This window comes from Hyla sarda, chromosome 5 (genome assembly GCF_029499605.1).
Source record: "Hyla sarda isolate aHylSar1 chromosome 5, aHylSar1.hap1, whole genome shotgun sequence".
Taxonomy (NCBI): Eukaryota; Metazoa; Chordata; class Amphibia; order Anura; family Hylidae; genus Hyla; species Hyla sarda.
In genome coordinates this window covers 119,155,928-119,180,858 of record NC_079193.1, presented here as the reverse complement: position 1 = coordinate 119,180,858, position 24,931 = coordinate 119,155,928, and the positions used below count along the sequence as shown (strand labels likewise).

At 45.0% G+C, this 24,931-nt stretch overlaps 1 protein-coding gene across 5 annotated transcripts in view; it reads left to right on the top strand.

Annotated features, from left to right (window-relative positions):
* LOC130273417 (sodium-dependent neutral amino acid transporter B(0)AT3-like) overlaps positions 1 to 24,931 on the top strand; it is a 589,425-nt gene that overhangs the window by 399,604 nt on the left and 164,890 nt on the right. For all 5 annotated transcript variants that reach the window (XM_056520172.1, XM_056520170.1, XM_056520174.1 and 2 more), the window contains one exon: positions 24,246 to 24,450. In XM_056520172.1, the coding sequence (XP_056376147.1) occupies positions 24,246 to 24,450 (205 nt within the window). The remainder of the gene's footprint in view (positions 1 to 24,245; positions 24,451 to 24,931) is intronic.

Genomic DNA, 24,931 nt, shown 5'->3' with positions numbered 1-24,931 from the left:
CCAAGAGTACTGTAGCTCATTTTTCTGCCCTCATACCTGCAAACCACATACCTACATCTAAGTAGTTCACTTTATTGAACCTGTTAATCTGTTAAAAGCCTACATACAGTGAAAGGCCAGGGAAAACTAATCACTGGCTGTTGTTTCATGAAAATATGTTTTCCAAGTGTACTGTAGCGCATTTTTTTTTTGCCCTTATACGTGCATACCACATACCTATATCTAAGTAGTATACCATATTGTACCTGTTAATCTGTCAGGGGCCTACATACTGTGAAAGTCCAAGCAATAGTACTCACCGGCTGGTGTTTTACAGAAATACAGACCTTTTATTGCATATTGTATCGCATTTTTTTGCCCTCATCAGTGCATACCGCATACGTACATCTAAGTAGTGTACTATTTTGTACCTGTTAATCTGTCAAGGGCCTACATACTGTTACGCCGAGCGCTCCGGGTCCCCGCTCCTCCCCGGAGCGCTCACAGCGTTCTCCTGTTCGCAGCGCCCCGGTCAGACCCGCTGACCGGGTACGCTGCGATAATGTTCCGAGCCGGGATGCGATTCGCGATGCGGGACGCGCACGCTCGCGGTGCGCATCCCGACCCGCTTACCAGACTCGCTCCCCGTCTGTGCTGTCACGGCGCGCGCGGCCCCGCTCCCTAGGGCGCGCGCGCGCCGGTTCTTTGCAATTTAAAGGGCCGGTGCGCCACTGATTGGCGCATGGTTTTTAATTAGTATGTTCACCTGTGCACTTCCCTATATTACCTCACTTCCCCTGCACTTCCTTGCCGGATCTTGTTGCCATTGTGCCAATGAAAGCGTTCCTTGTGTATCCCTAGCCAGTTTTCCAGACCTCTTGCCGTTGCCCCTGACTACCATCCTTGCTTCCTGCCCTGACCTTCTGCTACGTCCGACCCTGCTCTTGTCTAATCTCTTGTACCGCGCCTATCTCAGCAGTCAGAGAGGTTGAGCCGTTGCCGGTGGATATGACCTGGTTGCTACCGCCGCTGCAAGACCATCCCGCTTTGCGGCGGGCTCTGGTGAAAACCAGTAGCAACTTAGAACCGGTCCACCGACACGGTCCACGCCAATCCCTCTCTGACACAGAGGATCCACCTCCAGCCTGCCGAATCCTGACAGTAGATCCGGCCATGGATCCCGCTGAGGTTCCGCTGCCAGTTGTCGCTGACCTTACCACGGTGGTCGCTGACCTTACCACAGATAGCGCAACAAGGCCACCAGCTGTCTCAACTGACTGTGATGCTACAGCAGCTTCTACCACAGCTTCAGCAACCATCTCCTCCGCCAGCTCCTGCACCTCCTCCGCAGTGAGTGGCCGCATCCAGCCTCCGTTTATCATTGCCGGACAAGTTTGATGGGGACTCTAAACTTTGCCGTGGTTTTCTCTCGCAATGTTCCCTGCATTTGGAGATGATGTCGGACCAATTTCCAACTGAAAGGTCAAAGGTGGCTTTCGTGGTCAGTCTTCTGTCTGGGAAAGCCCTGTCATGGGCCACACCGCTCTGGGACCGCAATGATCCTGTCACTGCCTCTGTACACTCTTTCTTCACGGAGATTCAAAGTGTCTTCAAGGAACCAGCCCGAGACTGCCCTGCTGAACCTGGTCCAGGGTAATACTTCAGTAGGCGAGTACGCCATCCAATTCCGTACTCTCGCCTCCGAATTGTCCTGGAATAACGAGGCCCTCTGCGCGACCTTCAAAAAAGGCCTATCCAGTAACATCAAAGATGTGCTGGCCGCACGAGAAATCCCTGCTAACCTGCATGAACTTATTCATCTTGCCACCAGCATTGACATGCGTTTTTCCGAAAGACGTCAGGAGCTCCGCCAGGATATGTACTTTGTTCGCACGAGGCGGTTTCTCTCCCCGGCTCCTCTCTTCTCTGGTCCGCTGCAATCTGTTCCTGTGCCTTCAGCTGTGGAGGCTATGCAAGTATACCGGTCTCGCCTGACACCTCAAGAGAGGACACACCGCCGCAATGAGAACCTATGCCTGTACTGTGCTAGTACCGAACACTTCTTGAAGGATTGTCCTATCCGACCTCCACGACAGGAAAGACGCACTCCGATTCCGCACAAAGGTGAGACAGCGCTAGGTGTGAACTCTGCTTCTCCACGTCTTACTGTGCCTGTGCGGATTTCTTCTTCTAACTTCTCCTTCTCAGCTGTGGCCTTCTTGGATTCCGGATCTGCAGGAAATTTTATTTTGGCCTCTTTCGTTAACAGGTTCAACATCCCAGTGACCAGTCTCGCCAGACCCCTCTACATCGCCTCTGTTAATGGTGAAAGATTGGACTGTACTGTGCGTTACCGCACAGAACCCCTCTTAATGTGCATTGGACCCCATCACGAAAAGATTGAATTTCTGGTACTTTCTAACTGCACCTCTGAAATTCTTCTTGGACTACCTTGGCTGCAACGCCATTCCCCTACCCTTGACTGGACCACCGGGGAAATCAAGAACTGGGGTACTTCTTGCCACAAAAAATGCCTTATGTCTGCTCCCAGTCCTGCCAGTCAAAACCCTATGGCTCCTCCGATACCAGGTCTCCCCAAGGCCTATCTGGACTATGCTGATGTTTTTTGCAAAAAACAAGCAGAGACTTTGCCTCCTCACAGGCCTTATGACTGTCCTATTGATCTCCTCCCTGGTACTACTCCACCCCGGGGCAGAATCTATCCTCTGTCTGCTCCGGAAACACAAGCCATGACGGAGTACATCCAAGAAAATTTAAAAAGGGTATTTATCCGCAGGTCTTCCTCCCCTCCCGGAGTAGGGTTCTTCTTTGTCTCCAAAAAAGACGGTTCCTTACGACCATGCAATGATTACCGCGGTCTTAATAAAATCACTATAAAAAAACGCTATCCCCTGCCTCTTATCTCGGAACTCTTTGACCGCCTACGTGGCGCCAACATCTTTACCAAATTGGATTTAAGAGGTGCATATAATCTCATCCGCATCAGGGAAGGGGACGAGTGGAAGACCGCGTTTAACACCAGAAATGGACACTTTGAATATCTGGTTATGCCCTTTGGGCTTTGCAACGCCCCTGCCGTCTTCCAGGACTTTGTAAATTAAATTTTTCGTGATTTATTATATACCTGTGTTGTGGTCTACCTGGACGATATTTTGATTTTTTCTTCTAACCTAGAAGAACACCGCCGGCATGTCCGCATGGTTCTTCAGAGACAATCAGTTATATGCCAAGATGGAGAAATGTCTCTTTGAATGCCAATCTCTTCCCTTCCTAGGATATTTAGTCTCTGGCCAGGGACTCCAAATGGACCCGGACAAACTATCAGCCGTGTTGGATTGGCCACGCCCCTCCGGACTCCGAGCTATCCAACTTTTCTTGGGGTTTGCCAATTACTACAGACAATTCTACATTTTTCCACCATTGTGGCCCCAATTGTGGCCCTAACCAAGAAAAACGCCAACTCTAAGTCCTGGCCTCCTCAAGCGGAAGAGGCGTTCAACCGTCTCAAAACTGCCTTTTCTTCTGCTCCCGTACTCTCCAGACCTGATCCATCTAAACCCTTCTCACTGGAGGTAGACGCCTCCTCGGTGGGAGCTGGAGCTGTACTCCTACAGAAAAATTCTTCCGGACATGGTGTTACTTGTGGTTTCTTTTCTAGGACCTTCTCTCCGGCGGAGAAAAACTACTCCATTGGTGATCGAGAGCTACTGGCCATAAAACTGGCCCTCGAGGAATGGAGGCACCTGCTGGAGGGGTCCAAATACCCAGTTCTTATATACACTGATCACAAAAATCTCTCTTATCTTCAGTCTGCCCAACGGCTAAACCCTCGCCAGGCTAGGTGGTCGTTGTTCTTTGCCCGTTTTAACTTTGAGATTCATTTTCGCCCCGCTGACAAGAACATTAGGGCTGACGCCCTCTCTCGTTCCTCGGATGCCTCTGAAATGGAAGCCTCTCTGCAACACATTATTCCTCCTGACTGTCTGATCTCTGCTTCCCCAGCTTCCATTAGACAAACTCCTCCTGGAAAGACCTTCGTCCCTCCACGCCAGTGCCTCAGGATTCTCAGGTGGGGACACTCCTCACATTTCGCCAGCCATGCTGGCGTCAAAAAATCCGTCCAGCTCATCTCTCGTTTTTATTGGTGGCCTACCCTGGAAGCAGATGTTGCTGATTTTGTTCGGGCTTGTACAGTCTGTGCCCAGGACAAGACTCCTCGCCAGAAGCCTGCCGGTCTCCTTCATCCTCTGCCTGTTCCTGAGCTACCATGGTCTCAGATTGCTATGGACTTTATTACAGACTTATAGAAGAGGTGTATATATAGATATATATACTGATTGCGTATTTTCTCAAATCTGGGCTTATATAGTTAGTTAAATACTAAATAGTTGTAAATAAATTGATTTATGTGTTGGTGGTATAAGGTGAAAGAAATAAAAGGATGTGATATATATATATCCAGATATATCACCTGAGTATATGTGTATGTAGAAAATGTGTATAAATATTAAGTAGAAATTACAATAAGTGATTGGGTGATGTGAGTGGATAGTGTATGGGTGGTAAATAAGTGATTTAGGAGAATTCAATATATTTCAATATTTATTTTTAATATAGTGACTATCTACCCCTGCAGGGTCCTTGCATAGGGTAGAATAGTACAATTGATATTAAAATAGTTTAAAATGTATAACTTTTAATTAAAAATAATTAAAAAATAATAATAAAGCTTATAAAACTTATACACATATATACATATATATATATATATATATATATATATATATATGTATACAGGTGAATATATATGGTAACCAGCTATTGTATTGGATAACCTTGCAGTATTATAGTTTGTATCCTGTTTGTGAAGATAGTTCAGTGTTCAATTGTTAGTATCACAATGGTTGTGGTAAAACGTGGATACCGGTATCCTTAAAAAAAAATTGTTTTTATAGCATATATTCCTATGGACGAAGGTGGTATATTGCAATTATGTATCCATATGATGGTGCACAGCACCACTTACCGATCCTCCTAGCGGTAATCCTAGGCACACATCCGGCTCTAGGTTGGTAGATGCCTGTCTGGAGGATAAGCCGCAAAGCAGCTATGTGGGATCCCGTGATGCCGGACTGGCGTGGCTGGCGTCCGGCCGATGGAAACTGTCCGGGCTGAGCGGGTGTCCACGGAAGCGGTGGTAAAATAGAGGATCAGCAGTGGATGCTGGCAATGGATACTGGCAGTGTCCTCGTGTGCTGATGCGCACGTATTGCAGTGAGCCCCAGTCCTAGGGTCTCCAGCGGTTGCAAATCGTAAAGTGCGTTCCTGGCTTTTGATCAAGGTGTCTGTATCAGACTGCTGGTATAAGGTGGGTGGGCTAGACGCGTTTCGAGACACGCTTCGGTCTCTTTTTCAATAGCTATATATTTATTACAGACTTACCTTTATCCCATGGCAACACAGTTATTTGGGTGGTCGTTGATCGTTTCTCCAAGATGGCACATTTTATTCCTCTTCCAGGTCTTCCTTCTGCGCCACAGTTGTCGAAACAATTTTTTGTGCACATTTTTCGCCTTCACGGGCTTCCTACGCATATCGTCTCGGATAGAGGCGTTCAATTTGTGTCAAAATTCTGGAGGGCCCTCTGTAATCAGCTTAAAATCAAATTAAACTTCTCGTCTTCCTATCCTCCCCAATCCAATGGGCAAGTGGAAAGAGTTAATCAGGTTCTTGGTGACTATTTGCAACATTTTGTTTCCTCCCGCCAGGATGACTGGGCCGATCTCCTACCATGAGCCGAATTCTCGTACAATTTCAAAGTTTCTGAGTCCTCCGCTAAATCCCCATTCTTTGTGGTGTACGGCCGTCACCCTCTTCCCCCCCTCCCCACTCCCACGCCTTCTGGTTTGCCCGCTGTTGATGAGGTGACTCGGGACTTCTCCACCATCTGGAAAGAGACTCAAAAATCTCTCATACAGGCCTCATCCCCGATGAAGAAGCATGCCGACAAAAAAAGAACTCCTCCTCCTGTCTTTTCTCCTGGAGACAAAGTGTGGCTCTCCGCCAAGTATATCCGCTTCCGTGTCCCCAGTTATAAACTGGGACCACGTTATCTTGGACCTTTTAAAATCAAATGCCAAATAAACCCTGTCTCCTACAAACTCCTTCTTCCTCCTTCTCTCCGTATTCCCAATGCTTTTCATGTCTCTCTCCTTAAACCACTTATCCTTAACCGCTTCCCTCCTAAGGTTGTTGCTCCTACTCCTGTCTCCGGGTCCTCTAACATCTTCTCGGTTAAAGAAATTCTGGCATCCAAGACGGTCAGAGGTGAAAAAAAATTTCTTGTAGATTGGGAGAATTACGGCCCGGAGGAGAGGTCATGGGAACCCGAGGACAACATCCTTGACAAGGACTTATCTACAAATTTTCAGGTTCTAAAAATAGGGGGAGACCCAAGGGGGGGTACTGTTTCGCCGAGCGCCCCGGGTCCCCGCTCCTCCCCGGAGCGCTCACAGCGTTCTCCTGTTCGCAGCGCCCCGGTCAGACCTGCTGACCGGGTGCGCTGCGATAATGTTCCTAGCCGGGATGCGATTCGTGATGCGGGATGCGCCCGCTCGCGGTGCGCATCCCGACCCGCTTACCAGACTCGCTCCCCGTCTGTGCTGTCCCGGCGCGTGCGGCCCCGCTCCCTAGGGCGCGCGCGTGCTGGTTCTTTGCAATTTAAAGTGCTGGTGAGCCACTGATTGGCGCATGGTTTTTGATTAGTATGTTCACCTGTGCACTTCCCTATATTACCTCACTTCCCCTGCACTTCCTTGCCGGATCTTGTTGCCATTGTGCCAGTGAAAGCGTTCCTTGTGTATCCCTAGCCAGTGTTCCAGACCTCTTGCCGTTGCCCCTGACTACGATCCTTGCTGCCTGCCCTGACCTTCTGCTACGTCCGACCCTGCTCTTCTCTAATCCCTTGTACCGCGCCTATCTCAGCAGTCAGAGAGGTTGAGCCGTTGCCGGTGGATACGACCTGGTTGCTACCGCCGCTGCAAGACCATCCTGCTTTGCGGCGGGCTCTGGTGAAAACCAGTAGCAACTTAGAACCGGTCCACCGACACGGTCCACGCCAATCCCTCTCTGACACAGAGGATCCACCTCCAGCCTGCCGAATCCTGACACATACTGTGAAAGGACAGCCAAAAGTAATCACCTGCTGCTGTTCTAGACAAATACTGTTTTAAGAGTGGTGAAGCGTATTGTACTCCCCTCATATACGCACTAAGTATGTCAGGCAGAGAAGTGCCAGGACGTGCACAGAAGAGTGGCAGAGGCCTAAATCCTTCAGGCAGAGGTCGCAGCAGACTAGGGGCAAGTGGCAGCAGGAGTCGCAGTGAGAGGTCTGAGCTCCTGTTATCAGCTAGCGGTTGTGTCTCGACCAGCAACCCATCTGCCGTCGTCGATTGGTTAACACGGTCTTCCACTTCATCACAAGTGACATCTGACACCCCCAGTCAACAGTCGGTGGGTTCCTCAGACACAATCCTCAGTTGGCATGACCCCGGAGCAGTCCCTGTCCTCCCATTGCCTCTGTCCTATGCTGTTCCCTCTCCTACAGAAATATCTTATGCTGTGGGTTCAGCTCCACTATTCACTGAGGACGATCTACTAGAGGACAGTCAGCAGCTACTGCCCAGCCAAGAAGGCGGGCAAGTAGTGATGAGGAGAGTGACGGGGGAGGCGGTGTTCCCAGGGTTCAGGGTCCTGAAGCAGACACTGTTGAGGAATCTGAGGAGTACATCAGTGACGTGCAGACACAACTCGATGATGATGATGATGATGATGATGAAGCCGATCGCAATTGGGAGTCGGGTTCAGAAGGGGCTTCGTCATCATCAGGATAAGAGAGTTGCAGGTTGCCCCTCAGGCAGCAGCTGAGCCAGCAAGGCGGTAGCATGGTTGGCAGTCAGCAAGGTGGCAGAAGTGGAAATTTTGGAGCCAAACTGCGCGGGGGAGACCACCTGCTTCGCGGCAGCCTAGCTTTCCGGGAGGTAGTGGAACAAGGGTTCCTGGAGAAGGCAGCAATAGCAGTCAATTAGTGCGGACTGTTGGTGGGAAAATCAGCTACTTGGCGGTGTGGCAGTTTTTCATCAAGCATCCGGAGGAGGTTCACATAGCCACATGCAAGATATGTCGGCAGAAGGTGAAGCACGGCCAGGGACCCAATGTTGGCACCATGCACCTGCGTCAACACATGCTTCGCCACCAAAAAGTGGCCTGGGAGAACCGTGGCTCCATGTAGTGGTCCAGTCTGCTGCATCACCCAATGGCCAACCGCTCCCTCCTTCAGCCAGCCAAGGCGCCACCACCTCAGACGAAGGGAGCTGTGTGTCTTACCCTCCTTCTGTCGCTCCAGATGCTCCTGCTTCTCCCATTTTTAGTCAGCCATTCCGCCAACAATCCATTCGCAAAGCCATGTCCAAGAGACAACATTATGCGCCCACTCATCCAACAGCGCAGAAGCTGAATGTGCTCCTGTCTAAGTTGCTGGTGCAGCAGCCCCTCCCTTTTCAAGTGGTGGACTCTGCACCTTTCATAGAACTGATGGCTTGTGCCGAGCCCAGGTGGAGAGTACCAAGCCGTCATTTCTTTGCAAAGAAGGCAGTACCAGCCCTGAACAAATTTTGTGGAAGAGAAGGTGGGCCAGTCCTTGAGCCTGTCGGTGTGTACCAAAGTCTAGAGCTGTAACTACGGTCAGGGACAATACATGTCCTTTATGTCTCACTGGGTGAATGTGGTTCCTGCACAGCCACAACCCCAACTTGGACAGGGCATGCCGCTTCCTGCTCCACGGTGTCAGCCCGTTGGTCCTGTGACGGTGTGCGACTCCGCCTCCTCATCCTCCAACGTGTCCTCAGCCTACACTGCCAAGACAAGTCTCAGTGGCCCTTCAGCATACCATGTGTGCAGGGCACGGCGGTGTCAGGCTGTTCTTCACATGGTTTCCCTTGGAAAAAGAGCCACACAGGGGATGAACTGCTAAAAGTCATTTGTAAAGAAATCGAAGCATGAAAACTGGAAATGGGAACCATGTGACGGACAACGGGAAGAGCATTGTGGCCGTGCTGTGACAAGGAAGGGTGACCCATGCGCCCTGCATGGCACACATGTTAAATCTGGTAGTCAAGCCATTCCTGAAGTGTCCCCCCCCCTTGCGAAACATCCTAAGAATGGGAAGGAAACTTTGCATGCACTTCAGCCACTCGTACACCGCAAAACACATCCTCCTTGAGCTGCAGCGTCAGAATGGTATCCCCCAACATAGTCTGATTTGTGACGTTGCCACACTTTGGAATTCCACCCTGCATATTTTGGACCGACTGAACGAACAAAGAAAAGCCATCACCGATTTCTTGATGATCCAAGCGGATAGGGGTAATCTTGTGTGTAACTTCAATGTGAACTAGTGGCAGCTCATAAGTGACACCTGCCGTTTGCTCAGGCCCTTTGAGGAAGCCACATTATATGCAAGTCGCCAGGATTACAGGATGAAAGACGTCATTCCACTGCTTCATTTCTTACAACAAGTGTTGGAAACGATGTCTGGTCAGGGCAATGGAGACGTTGCGCCTAACATCTCACGGCCACATGATCCCTGTGGGGGCTGCACTGGAGGAGGAGGAGGAAGATGAGGGGCACAGTGGAGCACAGTTTAGGTTTGATGAGAAGGGCGGTGTTACTAGTCATCTGACAGGAGAGGAGGAGCATGATGAACTAGAGGAGCTAGAGGGTTATGAGGAAGGTGAGACAGAGGACCCAGACATGCCATGGCAGTATGCAGTGGAGATGGAGGCAGGGAGTTCCTCCGAGTCACTTGCACAAATGGCACGATGCATGCTTGCTTGCGTAGTGACAGCCAAATTGTCACCATTCGGCAGCGAGATGACTGGGTCTCCACCTTATTGGACCCTCGCTACCGCCACAAAATGGGTGCCTTTTTTACACCCACTGAGAGGGAGGACAAAATGAACTACTAAAGAGAGATCCTACGTAGTCAGTTGGATGATGCCTATCGGCGCCATCAGCGCTCCACTAACAGGTCTTACTCGGGGGGGGCCCTCTGCGCTCACCTTCCACTGCCATGGCTGCTGGGGAGGGGTGGGGTGGCAGGAGCAGTACCAGCTCTATCAGCAGCAGCCAGAGTCTACAATCGCTCATGAGTACCTTTCTTCACCCGCATAGTGAAGCAACTCATTAGCAGCAGGTAGACATGGAGCAGGACCTGAACCAGTAGGTGGTGGCATACCTTGACATGCCCATGCCAACACACCTTGAAGATCCGCTTGACTTCTGGGCAGCCAAACTTGATTTGTGGCCACAACTTGCAGAGTTTGCTATGGAAAAGCTGTCCTGCCCGGCCAGTAGTATGGCAACCGAGTGGGTGTTTAGTGCGGCGGGGGGCCATAGTCACCCCAAGGAGAACTCATCTGCCCACGAAAAATGTGGAGAGACTGACCTTTGTTAAGATGAATCAGGCATGGATCAGCCAGGATTTCCACCCACCAATGCCAGATGCATCAGAGTAGATTGATCATGGTGCCACACCAACACTGCACAAATATAAATAGTTCCAAACAGATTTAAGCCACTGCTCCCCAGTTACAAACATTCCAGGCACCTTCATCACTGGGTACTGGTATTGCCACCCACCGGACCACTCTGTCACCGGGTCACTTTCAGGACTCGTGATGCTGCTGCCACCTCCAAGCTGTTTCATTCAGCCACTATTTTGTCTCCTTATGCTTCTGCCAACTCCAGGCTGCGTCATTCAGGCAATATATACTCTCCCAGCATTATTGCCATGTTGATACCAGACCAGTAATAAAAGGAATATTGCCAAGGACTAGCAGAAACAGGGATCTGTGGATACTGACCACCAGCTGTTGGAATTGACTGACTATCCCAGGTGGTAGATTTACCATTTTGAAGTTCCTCAGTTCCAGTAGGCTTTAAGTCGTTCATTCTTTGTTGGGGTCCTTCAGTTGCAGAATTAACTTGTATCATGTTTTCCTGTTCCTCCGATGAGCTAATGTCACTGGAACACACAATACTCATATTTTCATCCTTTTCTTCAGAGAACGTATCTATCTTTTTTATTATTTTGAATGTCAGGTGGTATTCTGACAATTTTTGTGAAGCCCTGGGGTCTCCTCGTGCTTCAGCCAACTCTAGGCTGTGCTATTCAGACAATCTGTGGTCTCCTCCTACTGATGCCACCTCCAGGCTCTGTCATTTTGCTGACATGTGACATGGGACTCCTTGTTAGATTAGGTCCTTTGTACCCACACGCCGGGGTCCTGGCCTCTAAAACTTGGGAGTTAAAAGTTAAATTTCAAAATCCTCAATTTTAATTTAAAAATCTTAGATTTATATTTAAAATTCTTGTATTTCAATGGTCTCCTCATGCTTCAGCCACCTTCAGGCTGTACCATTCAGACACGACATGGGCTCCTTATGTTTTCTCCACCTCATTCAGCCAATATATTGTTTTCTGATGCTACTGGGATATTAACTCCAAATGTGTTCTGGTAGCACTAGCTAACAAAATGCTTGAGATTTCAATGTAAGGGGTTATGAAACCCTCTGGTGTACTGCTGATGCCTGCTCCTGACTGTGTGTTTCAGGAACTACTTGGCTTACTGATGCTTCTGTGCTTGGGCCTTAACTTTTTGGATGTTTAGCACAAGCTAAATACATGCTTCACAGAAATTTCAACTTTGATCTTTCAATGTAAGGAGTTATGTAACCCTCTGGTGTACTGTTGATGTCTGCTCCTAACTGTGTGTTTCAGGAACTACTTGGCATACTGCTGCTTCTGAGCTTGGGCCTTACATTTTTGGATGTTTAGCACAAGCTAAATACATGCTTCACAGAAAGTTCAACATTGATCTTTCAATGTAAGGGGTTATTAAACCCTCTTGGGTACTGCTGATGCCTGCTCCGGACTGTGTGTTTTAGGAACTACTTGGCTTATTGATGCTTCTGGGCTTGGTCCTTAAATTTTGGGATGTTTAGCACTAGCTAAATACATCCTTAATAGAAATTTCAAAATTGATCTTTCAATGTAAGAGGTTATGAAACCCTCTTGGGTACTGCTGATACCTGCTTCTGACTGCTCTTGTGTCTTTCAGGAACTACTTGGCTTACTGATGCTTCAGGGCTTGGGCCTTAAATTTTTGGATGTTATGCACTAGCCTACATACATTTTTAATTGAGATTTCAACATTGATCTTTCAATCTTAGGGGTTATGAAATCCTCTGGTGTACTGCTAATGCCTTTTCCTGACTGTTCACCTTTTAATTTAAGGGGTTGTGAACCCCTCTTGTGTACTCATGCTGCTTCCTGCTCCACTCTGTCAGCCCGATGGTCCTGTGACAGTGTGGGACTCTGCCTCTTCATCCTCCACTGTGTCCTCAGCCTCCACTGCCCGGACAAGTCTCAATGATCCGTCAGCATACCATGTGTGCAGGGCACGGCGATGTCACGCTGTTCTTCACGTCGTTTGCCATGGCAAAAAGTATTGGAAACAATGGCTCGTCAGGGCAATGGAGACATTGTGCCTACATCTCACGGCCACATGAGCCCTGTGGGGGCTTTTTAGATTTGGCCCTTTGGACCCACACGACTGGGTCCGGCACACTAAAACTTGGGAGTTAAAAGTTCAATTTCAAAATCATTATTTAAATTTCAAAATCTTAACCCCTTCAGGACCCAGCCCATTTTGGCCTTAAGGACCGGAGCGTTTTTTTGCACATCTGACCACTGTCACTTTAAACATTAATAACTCTGGGATGCTTTTAGTTATCATTCTGATTCCGAGATTTTTTTTTCGTGACATATTCTACTTTAACATAATGGTAAATTTTTGTCCATACTTGCATCCTTTCTTGGTGAAAAATCCGTAAATTTGATGAAAAATTTAAAAATTTTGCATTTTTCTAACTTTTAAGCTTTCTGCTTGTAAGGAAAATGGATATTAATAATACATTTTTTTTGTTCACATATACAATATGTCTACTTTATGTTTGCATCATAAAATTGACAAGTTTTCAGCAGCAAGTTTCCAATTTTTCACAAAATTTTCAAACTCGATATTTTTCAGGGACCAGTTCAGGTATGAAGTGGATTTGAAGGGTCTTCATATTAGAAATACCCCATAAATGATCCCATTATAAAAACTACACCCCCCAAAGTATTCAAAATGACATTCAGTCAGCGTTTTAACCCTTTAGGTGTTTCACAGGAATAGCAGCAAAGTGAAGGAGAAAATTCACAATCTTCATTTTTTACACTCACATGTTCTTGTAGACCCAATTTTAGAATTTTTACAAGGGGTAAAAGGAGAACATTTTTACTTGTATTTGTAGCCCAATTTCTCTCGAGTAAGCACATACCTCATATGTCTATGTAAAGTGTTCGGCGGACGCAGTAGAGAGCTCAGAAGCGAAGGAGCGACAAGGGGATTTTGAAGAGTACGTTTTTCTGAAATGGTTTTTGGGGGGCATGTTGCATTTAGGAAGCCCTTATGGTGCCAGAGCAGCAAAAAAAAAAAAAAAAAACACATGGCATACCATTTTGGAAACTAGACCCCTCGGGGAATGTAACATGGGATAAAGTGAGCCTTTATACCCCACAGGTGTTTCACGACTTTTGCAAATGTAAAAAAAAAAAAATTTTTTACCTAAAATGCTTGTTTTCCCAAAAATTTTACATTTTTAAAAAGGGTAATAGCAGAAAATACCCCTAAAAATTTGAAGCCCGATTTCTCCCGATTCAGAAAACAAGAAAACATGCCATATGGGGGGTAAAGAGTGCTCTGCTGGCGCACTACAGGTCTCAGAAGAGAAGGAGTCACATTTGGCTTTTTGAAAGCAAATTTTGCTCTGGGGGCATGCCGCATTTAGGAAGCCCTTATGGTGCCATAGCAGCAAAAAAAAAAAACACATGGCATAGAATTTTGGAAACTAGACCCCTCGGGGAACGTAACAAGGGGTTAAGTGAACCTTTATACCCCACAGGTGTTTCACGACTTTTGCATATGAAAAAAAATATATATTTTTACCTAAAATGCTTGTTTTCCCAAAAATTTTACATTTTTAAAAAGGGTAATAGCAGAAAATACCCCTAAAAATTTGAAGCCCGATTTCTCCCGATTCAGAAAACATGCCATATGGGGGTAAAGAGTGCTCTGCTGGCGCACTACAGGTCTCAGAAGAGAAGGAGTCACATTTGGCTTTTTGAAAGCAAATTTTGCTCTGGGGGCATGCCGCATTTAGGAAGCCCTTATGGTGCCATAGCAGCAAAAAAAAAAAACACATGGCATAGAATTTTGGAAACTAGACCCCTCGGGGAACGTAACAAGGGGTTAAGTGAACCTTTATACCCCACAGTTGTTTCACGACTTTTGCATATGAAAAAATATATATATTTTTACCTAAAATGCTTGTTTTCCCAAAAATTTTACATTTTTAAAAAGGGTAATAGCAGAAAATACCCCTAAAAATTTGAAGCCCGATTTCTCCCGATTCAGAAAACATGCCATATGGGGGTAAAGAGTGCTCTGCTGGCGCACTACAGGTCTCAGAAGAGAAGGAGTCACATTTGGCTTTTTGAAAGCAAATTTTGCTCTGGGGGCATGCCGCATTTAGGAAGCCCTTATGGTGCCATAGCAGCAAAAAAAAAACACATGGCATAGAATTTTGGAAACTAGACCCCTCGGGGAACGTAACAAGGGGTTAAGTGAACCTTTATACCCCACAGGTGTTTCACGACTTTTGCATATGAAAAAAAAATAATAATTTTTACCTAAAATGCTTGTTTTCCCAAAAATTTTACATTTTAAAAAAGGGTAAAAGCAGAAAATACCCCCTAAAATTTGTAACACAATTTCTCCCGAGTACGGCGATACCCCATATGTGACCCTAAACTGTTGCCTTGAAATACGACAGGGCTCCAAAGTGAGAGCGCCATGCGCATTTGAGGCCTAAATTAGGGACTTGCATAGAGGTGGTCATAGGGGAATTCTATGCCAGTGATCCCCAAACAGGGTGCCTCCAGCTGTTGCAAAACTCCCACAATGCCTGGACAGTCAACGGCTGTCCAACAATACTGGGAGTTGATGTTTTGCAACAGCTGGAGGCTCCGTTTTGGAAACAGTGGCGTACCAGACGCTTTCATTTTTATTGGGGAGGGGGGCTGTGTAGGGGTATGTGTATATGTAGTGTTTTTTACTTTTTTATTTTGTGTTAGTGTAGTGTAGTGTTTTTAGGGTACAGTCACACGGGCGGGGGTTCACAGTAGTTTCTCGCTGGCAGTGTACGGGAGCCACACCCCATCTCACATTCCCACATTTTAAGCCCCACCCCTTTTATAATCTACCCTTTTTGTGCATCGGTCTGGCTTGCAAATCACGCCCAGTCCCACAAAGCCACATCCCCTTCTATTTTCAGCTTACAATATCTCATCACAGGATATGAGGTCGGGATATGAGGATGGGATAGGAGGTTGAGATATGGGGTTGGGATATGAAAACAATATATAAGGATGGGATAGGAAGTCAAAACCTTCTTCCTTTTGTTGATTTTTCTCCCCAACAAGGTTTAGGAATGAAAAACCAGGCAACGCCAGGTACTCATTTAGTCTATATATATTAAACTCAACGTGTGTATGTATGTATGTTCCTGCATCAAGTCCAAACGGCTAAAGATATTAACATGAAACTTGGCACACAATATTACTTATATGTCAACAACAAAAAAAGGATAGGGGATTTAACCCTTACTCACCCCCATTTGCCAGGGTCAGGTTTTTTGTTTAAAGTCCCATACAAGTCTGTGGAAAATATATGTTACTGCATAGCTTCCAAACGGCTGGAGATATTTCGATAATACTTGGTCACATGTTACTTATCTGTTCACTTAACCTCTTAAGGACGCCGGGCGTATGCATATGCCCTGCATCCCGAGTCCTTAAGGACATGGGGCGTATGCATACGCCCGTGAGAATTCCAGTCCCCGCCGCTAGCCGGTTGGGGACTGGATCGGGATGCCTGCTGAAATCATTCAGCAGGCATCCCGGCACATCGCCTAGGGGGTTCCTGAGACCCCCCCCATGTCGGCGAACGCAGAAAATCGCATGTAAATTCAGACATGCGATTTTCTGCTATTCCGGGCTGATTGGGTCTCTGGTGACCCGATCACCCGGAAAATAGGGATGATCGGAGCTGTCAGTGACAGCCCCGATCCTCCTGAGGGATAGGAGTGAGGTCGCAGTGCTGCGATCTACTCCTATCCCCTGCCATTGGTCAGAACTGGTTCTGACCAATGGCAGTGCAGGACACTGGGTTACCATGGCAACCCCCCATTCTGCCCACCCCTGGATGTCGGGCAGAACAGGAGGAGAAGATGTAGTCCGGTACCTGCAAAGAAGATGCGTGGGGACCGAAGATCATCGCTGAGACAGCGGAGATCATGTCACAGGTAAGGAATCGATGGTGAGGGGGGGGGGGGAGGAATGGGGCAGTAAGCGATATTTCACAGTTTGGAGACCACTGTACAGTGGTGCCCAAATGGTAGCCCTCCAGATGTTGCCAAACTACAACTCTCAGCATGCCTAGACTTCCCAGGCATGCTGGGAGTTGTAGTTCTGTAACATCTGTCCCTTCAGATTCTGTAATTTTCATGAAATGTTTGAAAATTGCTGCTCTACTTTGAAGCCCTCTAATTTTTTCAAAAAGTAAAAATGTCCATTTTATGATGCCAACATAAAGTGGACATATTGTATTTGTGAAGAAAAATAAGATTTATTTGGAATATCCATTTTCCTTACAAGCAGAGAGCTTCAAAGTTAGAAAAATGCTAAATTTTCATGAAATTTGGGGATTTTTCACCAAAAAAGGAAGCATGTAAAGACAAAAATTTAACGACACCAAAATAAAGTAGAATAGAAGCGTTTTAGAGTTATTAATGCGTAAAGCGACGGTGGTCAGAATTGCGAAAAAGGGCTGCGTCCTTAATTACCCCCATTTGTGAGGGTCAGGGTTTTTGTTTAAAGTCCCATACAAATGAATGGGAAATGTATATTCCCACATAACTTCCGTACAGCAGATTCATAGCTTCTATATACATTCAGAAAGGCGCCAAGAGAGAGGGGGCATGATTTGCCCGGCATAATAAATGTACACATAAATAAACAAAAATAGAATAAGAATGTCATAAAAACATCACATACAAGAAATAATAAGATTACAGAAAACAATTATTATAAAAGAATACGGTACTTATTTAAAAACATTATATAATAAAGTAACTGGTTACATAATTTAACCTGGATGTAATCAAGTAAAATCCTTCCGGATAAAATGTAAAAAATTAAGATTTGGTTCAAGAAACCATCCAATAAAAAGTGTAAAATAAAATGTATGTATATATGATAGAACATCTGCAAATGTATTAATAAACTTTATAAAATACTGGAAAATAACAGAATTTGTGTTTGTGCAAACGTAATGGCAGCAATTTATGAATGAAACGCTTGTAACATCGGTGTGTAAGCGGCCAGGATGCAGGGGATTTTTATGAATGAATAGTCATTACGCTGGAAGTTTATAGTGTAAACGGGGACCCATGACAGATCTTACTGGCAGATAGATATGTTGAGAGTACAGGCCGGTAACAGCGCAGAGAAAAATAGACGGAGAGCTCCGAGGAGGGAATAATAAATGTAAGGGAACAGCTTAGGATGAAAATATGAAGATATGAAAGAAGACCTGTTGGTGAGTAATTATAAATAATACTGTAATAGAAGGTATATTTAGTAGTAGAGTAAATGGTTAGTATGTATCAGGCATCTAAAGTAAAATAAAATGTATTTTATTTTACTTTTATTTTACTTTAGATGCCTCCTTACACTGATACATACTAACCATTTACTCTATTACTAAATATGCCTTCTATTGCTCTATTACAGTATTATTTATAATTACTCACCAACAGGTCTTCTTTTATATCTTCCTATTTTCATCCTAAGCCGTTCCCTTACATTTATTATTTCCTCCTCTGAGATCTCCGTCTATTTTTCTCTGCGCTGTTACCAGCCTGTACTCTCAACATATCTATCTGCCAGTAAGATCTGTCATGGGGCCCCGTTTACACTATAAACTTCCAGCATAATTTTTATTCATTCATAAAAATCCCCTGCATCCTGGCCGCTTACACACCGATGTTACAAGCGTTTCATTCATAAATTGCTGCCATTACGTTTGCACAAACACAATATATATTCTGTTTTTTTCCAGCATTTTATATGGTTTATTACTAAATTTGCAGATTACCTTTATATATATATATATATATATATATATATATATATATATATACATTTTATTTTATACTTTTTATTGGATGGTTTCTTCCAGCAAATCTTAATTTTTTACATTTTATCCAGAAGGATTTAACTTGATTACATCCGGGTTAAATTACGTATCCAGTTACTTTATTATATAATGTTTTTAAATAAGTATTCTTTTATAATAATTGTTTTCTATAATCTTATTATTTCTTGTATGTGATGTTTTTATGACATTCTTATGCTATATTTGTCTATTTATGTGTACATTTATTATGCCGGGCAAATCATGCCCCCTCTCTGTTGGCACCTCTTTCTGAATAAACCGTATTTTTCGCACTATAAGACGGACCTGACCATAAGACGCACCTAGCGGAGGAGAAAAAGAAAAAACACAGCAGGCCCCCCTTGTAGACAGTGCCCCCATGTAAACAGAAGCCCCCCCCCTTTTAGACAGTGCCCCCTTGTAAACAGCAGGCCCCCCTTGTAGACAGTGCCCCCTTGTAAACAGCAGGCCCCCTCTTGTAGACAGTGCCCCCACTTGTAGACAGTGCCCCCACGGTAGTTGCTCACCTGCGGTTGCCGCTCCGCTGCCCCGTTCTGCCGTCCGCATCCCTGTTCTGCCATCCGCATCATGGCGTCCTATGGAGGCACATGTGACCTACACTTCACTCCTCCGGGATAGGAGGTCGAGATATGATGGGCTATGAGGACAGGATATGATGTCGAGATATGAGGATGGGATAGGAGGTCAGGATATGTGGTCGAGATATGATGACAGGATATGAAGATGTGATATGAGGTTGAGATAGGAGGACGGGATACGGGGTTGAGATATGACAACAATATATGAGGATGGGATATGAAGTCAAAAGCTTCCTCCTTTTGTTGATTTTCCTCCCCAACAAGGATTAAGAAAGAAAAACCAGGTAACGCTGGGTACTCAGCTAGTCTATCTATCTATATATATATATATATATATATATATAATTCAATGTGTGTGTGTGTGTATGTATGTATGTTCCACAATTACGTCCAAACGGCTAAAGATATTAACATGAAATTGGCACACATGTTAATTATATGTCAACAACAAACATAAGATAGGTAATTTTACCCTTACTCACCCCCCATTTGCCAGGGTCAGGGATTTTGTTTAAAGTCCCATACAAGTCTATGGGAAATTATAACTTCCGTACGGCTGGAGATATTTCGATAATACTTGGTCACATGTTACTTATATGTCCACTTAAAATATAGGATAGTTAATTTAACCCTTAAACGGCTGCACTACAGGACATAGACTGGGGGGAGGTGTTCTCAAATACTGATACAGAAGGTAAATGGGACATCTTTAAATTAACTCTAAATAACTATACAGCTAAATATATACCAAAGGGGAACAAATATAAACGATTGAAACTAAATCCTACATGGCTGACACATGATGTTAAAAGAGCAATAAACAGCAAAAAAATAGCCTTCAAAAAATACAAATCTGATGGGTCAGCGATAACATTTAAACAGTACAAGGAGCTTAATAAAATCTGTAAAAATGTAATAAAAACAGCAAAAATTCAAAATGAGAGACAGGTGGCCAAAGAAAGCAAAACTAATCCTAAATATTTTTTTAGATATATAAATGCAAAAAAACCAAGGACAGAGCATGTAGGACCCCTTAATAATGATAATGGGGAGGTTGTCACAGGCGATCAAGAGAAGGCGGAGCTACTGAATGGGTTCTTTAGTTCTGTATACACTATGGAAGAAGGAGCTGACATTGGCCAGGTCAGTGCTGGTAACACATCATGTAATGTACTGAACTGGCTTAATGTAGAGATGGTACAAGGTAAGTTAAGTGATATAAATGTAAGCAAATCCCCAGGACCGGATGGACTACACCCAAGAGTTCTTAGAGAGGTAAGTTCAGTAATATCTGTACCCCTGTTCATGATATTTAGAGATTCTCTGGTGTCTGGTATTGTGCCAAGGGACTGGCGCAAGGCAAATGTGGTGCCAATCTTCAAAAAGGGCTCTAGGTCTTCCCCAGGAAACTATAGACCGGTAAGTTTAACGTGCATTGTGGGTAAATTGTTTGAAGGACTTATAAGGGATTACATACAGGAATACATAGGGGATAATTGTATTATAAGTGATAGCCAGCATGGGTTTACTAAGGATAGAAGTTGTCAAACCAATCTAATTTGCTTTTATGAAGAGGTGAGTAGAAGCCTTGACAGAGGAATGGCTGTGGATATAGTGTTTCTGGATTTTGCTAAAGCATTTGATACTGTCCCTCATAGACGTCTGACAGGTAAGTTAAGGTCTTTGGGTTTGGAAATTTTAGTTTGTAACTGGATTGAACACTGGCTCATGGATCGTACCCAGAGAGTGGTGGTCAATGATTCGTACTCTGATTGGTCCCCGGTTATTAGTGGTGTACCCCAAGGTTCAGTACTGGGACCGCTGTTGTTTAATTTATTTATCAATGATATAGAGGATGGTATTAACAGCTCTGTTTCTATCTTTGCAGATGACACCAAGCTTTGTAGCACGGTACAGTCTATAGAGGATGTGCATAAGTTACAAGATGACTTGGATAGACTAAGTGTCTGGGCATCCACTTGGCAAATGAGGTTCAATGTGGATAAATGTAAAGTTATGCATCTGGGTACTAATAACCTGCATGCATCGTATGTCTTAGGGGGGATTAAACTGGCAGAGTCCCTGGTAGAGAAGGATCTGGGTGTACTTGTAGATCACAGACTACAGAATAGCATGCAATGTCAGGCTGCTGCTTCCAAAGCCGGCAGGATATTGTCATGTATCAAAAGAGGCATGGACTCAAGGGACAGGGACATAATACTCCCCCTTTATAAAGCATTGGTACGGCCTCACCTGGAATATGCTGTTCAGTTTTGGTCACCTGTCCATAAAAGGGACACTGCGGAGTTGGAAAGGGTGCAGAGACGCGCGACTAAACTAATATGGGGCATGGAACATCTTAGCTATGAGGAGCGATTAAAGGAGTTACAATTGTTTAGTCTTGAGAAGAGACGTTTAAGGGGGGATATGATAAACGTATATAAGTATATTAATGGCCCATACAAAAAATATGGAGAAAAACTGTTCCAGGTTAAACCCCCCCAAAGGACGAGGGGGCACTCCCTCCGTCTGGAGAAAAAAAAGTTTAGTCTCAAGGGGCGACACGCCTTCTTTACCGTGAGGACTGTGAATTTATGGAACGGTCTACCTCAGGAACTGGTCACAGCAGGAACAATTAACAGCTTTAAAACAGGATTAGATACATTCCTGGAACAAAATAAGATTAATGCTTATGAAGAAATATAAAATCTCATCCCTTCCCCAATATCGCGCCACACCCCTACCCCTTAATTCCCTGGTTGAACTTGATGGACATATGTCTTTTTTCGACCGTACTAACTATGTAACTATGTAACTATGTAACTATGTAACGGGTAGTCCAGTGGTGAAAAACTTATCCCCTATCCTAAGGATAGGGGATAAGTTTGAGATCGCGGGGGGTCCGACCGCTGGGGCCCCCTGCGATCTCTCTGTACGGGGCCCCGGCTCTCGGCCCAGATAGCGGGTGTCGACCCCCGCACGAAGCGGCGGCCAACACGCCCCCTCAATACATCTCTATGGCAGAGCCGGAGATTGCCGAAGGCAGCGCTTCGGCTCTGCCATAGAGTTGTATTGAGGGGGCGTGTCGGCCGCCGCCTCGTGCGGAGGTCGACACGCCCCCTTCCCGCGGGCTGTCAGGGCTCCGTACAGGAGATCGCAGGGGGCCCCAGCTGTCGGACCCCCCGCGATCTGCAACTCATCCCCTATCCTTAGGATAGGGGATAAGTTGCTCACCACTGAGTCACCACTGGACTACTCCTTTAACTTCCGCCATTTTTGAGGGTTGGGGTGTTTTGTTTAAAGTCCCATGCAATCAATGGTAAATGTATGTTCTTACATAACTTCTGTATGACTCGAGATAGTTCATTAATACCTGGTACACATATTACTTATATATCAATAAAAAAAAAATATGATAGTTAAATTAACCCTTACCTACACCTTTATATAAAAGATGGGTTTTTGTTTCAAGTCCCATGAAAGTATATGGGACTTCCAGTACCTTACTCCACAAGCTCCCCTCTGCCTCTCCTGGTGAATGTGTCGGTCTGACTTGCAAGCCACACCCCATCTCTTGAAGACTGGATGGAATATGGGGTCGATCTATCAGGTCAGGCGATCACGTTGGGATATGAGGTCAGGATATGAGGTAGAGATAGGAGGACAGGATAGGAGGTTGGAATATGAGGACGGGATATGAGGTCAAAATAGGAGGTCGAGATAGGAGGACGAGTAGGAGGTCGGGATATGTGGTCGAGATATGATGGTATATGAGGATGGGATATGAGGTTGACATATGAGGACGGGATATGACAGTATATGAGGATGGGATGTAAAGTCAAAAGCTTCCTCCTTTTGTTGATTTTCCTCCCCAACAAGGATTAGGAAGGAAAAACTGGGCAACGCCAGGTACTCAGCTGGTATATAGATAAACATAGTGCCCACCAGCACTTTAATGATACTCTTCACTGGACATCACTTTATTTCCCGGGAACCAACCACAGCGGCTGTTGCATAAGGTTTCTTTTTGCCAAATTTTTTGCTTCTCCAAGGTGGGACTAGGTTATCTTTCTCCTGTTACCTTTCGGGCTTGGAAGTTCATCTCCATGGATTAAGTTTGGTACCACTGCGTAGGGATGATATGCGCAATATAATACAAGGTGAGCGGCCATCTTTAAGGTCTCCCCCCTCACTTGGGCTTTGGTGTCTTAGGTAATACACGAGGCATGGTCCCTTATTTCTGTTTTATCTTTACGGTGTGCCCGATGGCCAGTCTGGCCCTGGTCCTCACACATTCATGGAACACTCTTGAGATGAACATATTCTCTGTTTCTTATTATTTTAATATACTTAGTATTCATGTTTCTTTAAAAAAAAAAATGTTCTTCAAACGAGTTGTTTCAAATGTATGCATTCAATTAACTTATAATTGCAAATTTTATTTAAAAAAAATATGTTTAAGAAGCTGGTTAAGGGTGCATTCACACCACATTTTGTACATACGGGTTCCGGATCTGGAGGGGGGAGGGGCAAACCGGGCGCTCCCGTACCCCGGCCCGATCAGCCCGTGACTCCATTTACTTTAATGATCCGACCGGAGTCAAACGGTGACTCCGGTCGGCTCAGTTTTGACCCGTATGCGGTTTTGGACTGGACCTAAAACTGTAGTATACTAACTACGGTTTTAGGTCCGGTCAGGAAAGGATCATTAAAGTAAATGGAGTTACAGGCTGATTGGGCAGGGGTACGGGAGCACCCGGTTTGCCCCTCCCACGCTGGATCCGGCACCCGTATGTACAAAACGTGGTGTGAATGCACCCTACCAGCAAAAATAGTTGAGGGCTCTAAACAGACTTCGAAACTGAATGGAAAATTTTGAAGTGGACCAGAAAGTGGGATGAAAGCACTCATTACAGACCTACGTTTCATTCTTTCAAAATCCAGAGCCAAAAATAGGACTCGCCAGAGATTTAACCATCTCCTATATTCCCCATGTCACATCCAGCCTCTCCTGTATAAGATATCCTTGGGGAAATATAGATATCCCTTACCACCATAGTCCTGTTACTGCCTTACGTTATACATATATGTAGCCCAGGGAACATGGTACTCTTGCATGTCTAAATAAATCTTACCAGTTATGTATTTTTATCAAAGATTTTGGCTATAGCTATATTGGTGTATCAACATTATTTTCTGTTCGCAGAGTGCATCTGGTACTGGATTGGCATTTATCGTCTTCACTGAAGCAATCATTCAAATGCCTGGGTCCCAAGTGTGGGCTATTCTCTTTTTTACAATGTTATTCAGCCTTGGTTTGTCTTCAATGTTTGGAAATATTGAAGGAGTGCTCACACCATTGTTAGATCTTGAAATATTTCCAAAATGGATACCAATTGAAGCTATATCAGGTATGTTTAAAATGAAATGTTATTACACGTATAAAGTAAAATATAATCCAGAAGCATGGATAGATAGATGGCTAGAAATCCCCAAAAAGCAGCACATATAAAATTCATAAGATTCCAAAGAGGTAGTCCTGCAAGTCATAGGAGCCTTGCTTAGAGACTCCAAACTTCAAGAAAAAGGAAAGGACTGCAGCACACAACTTCAGAGCAAATCAAAGTGGTTTATTCCAGATAAAGTGCAACATTTCAGTGGTCTCACACACCCATGCTTGAGGTGCACCTGATCTTTCTTGCTGAAGACAGAATAAACCACTCGGATTTGCACGGAAGTTGTGTGCTGCAGTCCTTTCCTTTTTTTTAAATAAATATATAGATAAATGATAGATAGATATCCACAAGAAAAATAATTACTGCAGCACTCCAATAGGATTGTGAAAAAATAATTGATGTCCATCTTACATCAGCAACATTTCAGCTGCTCAAT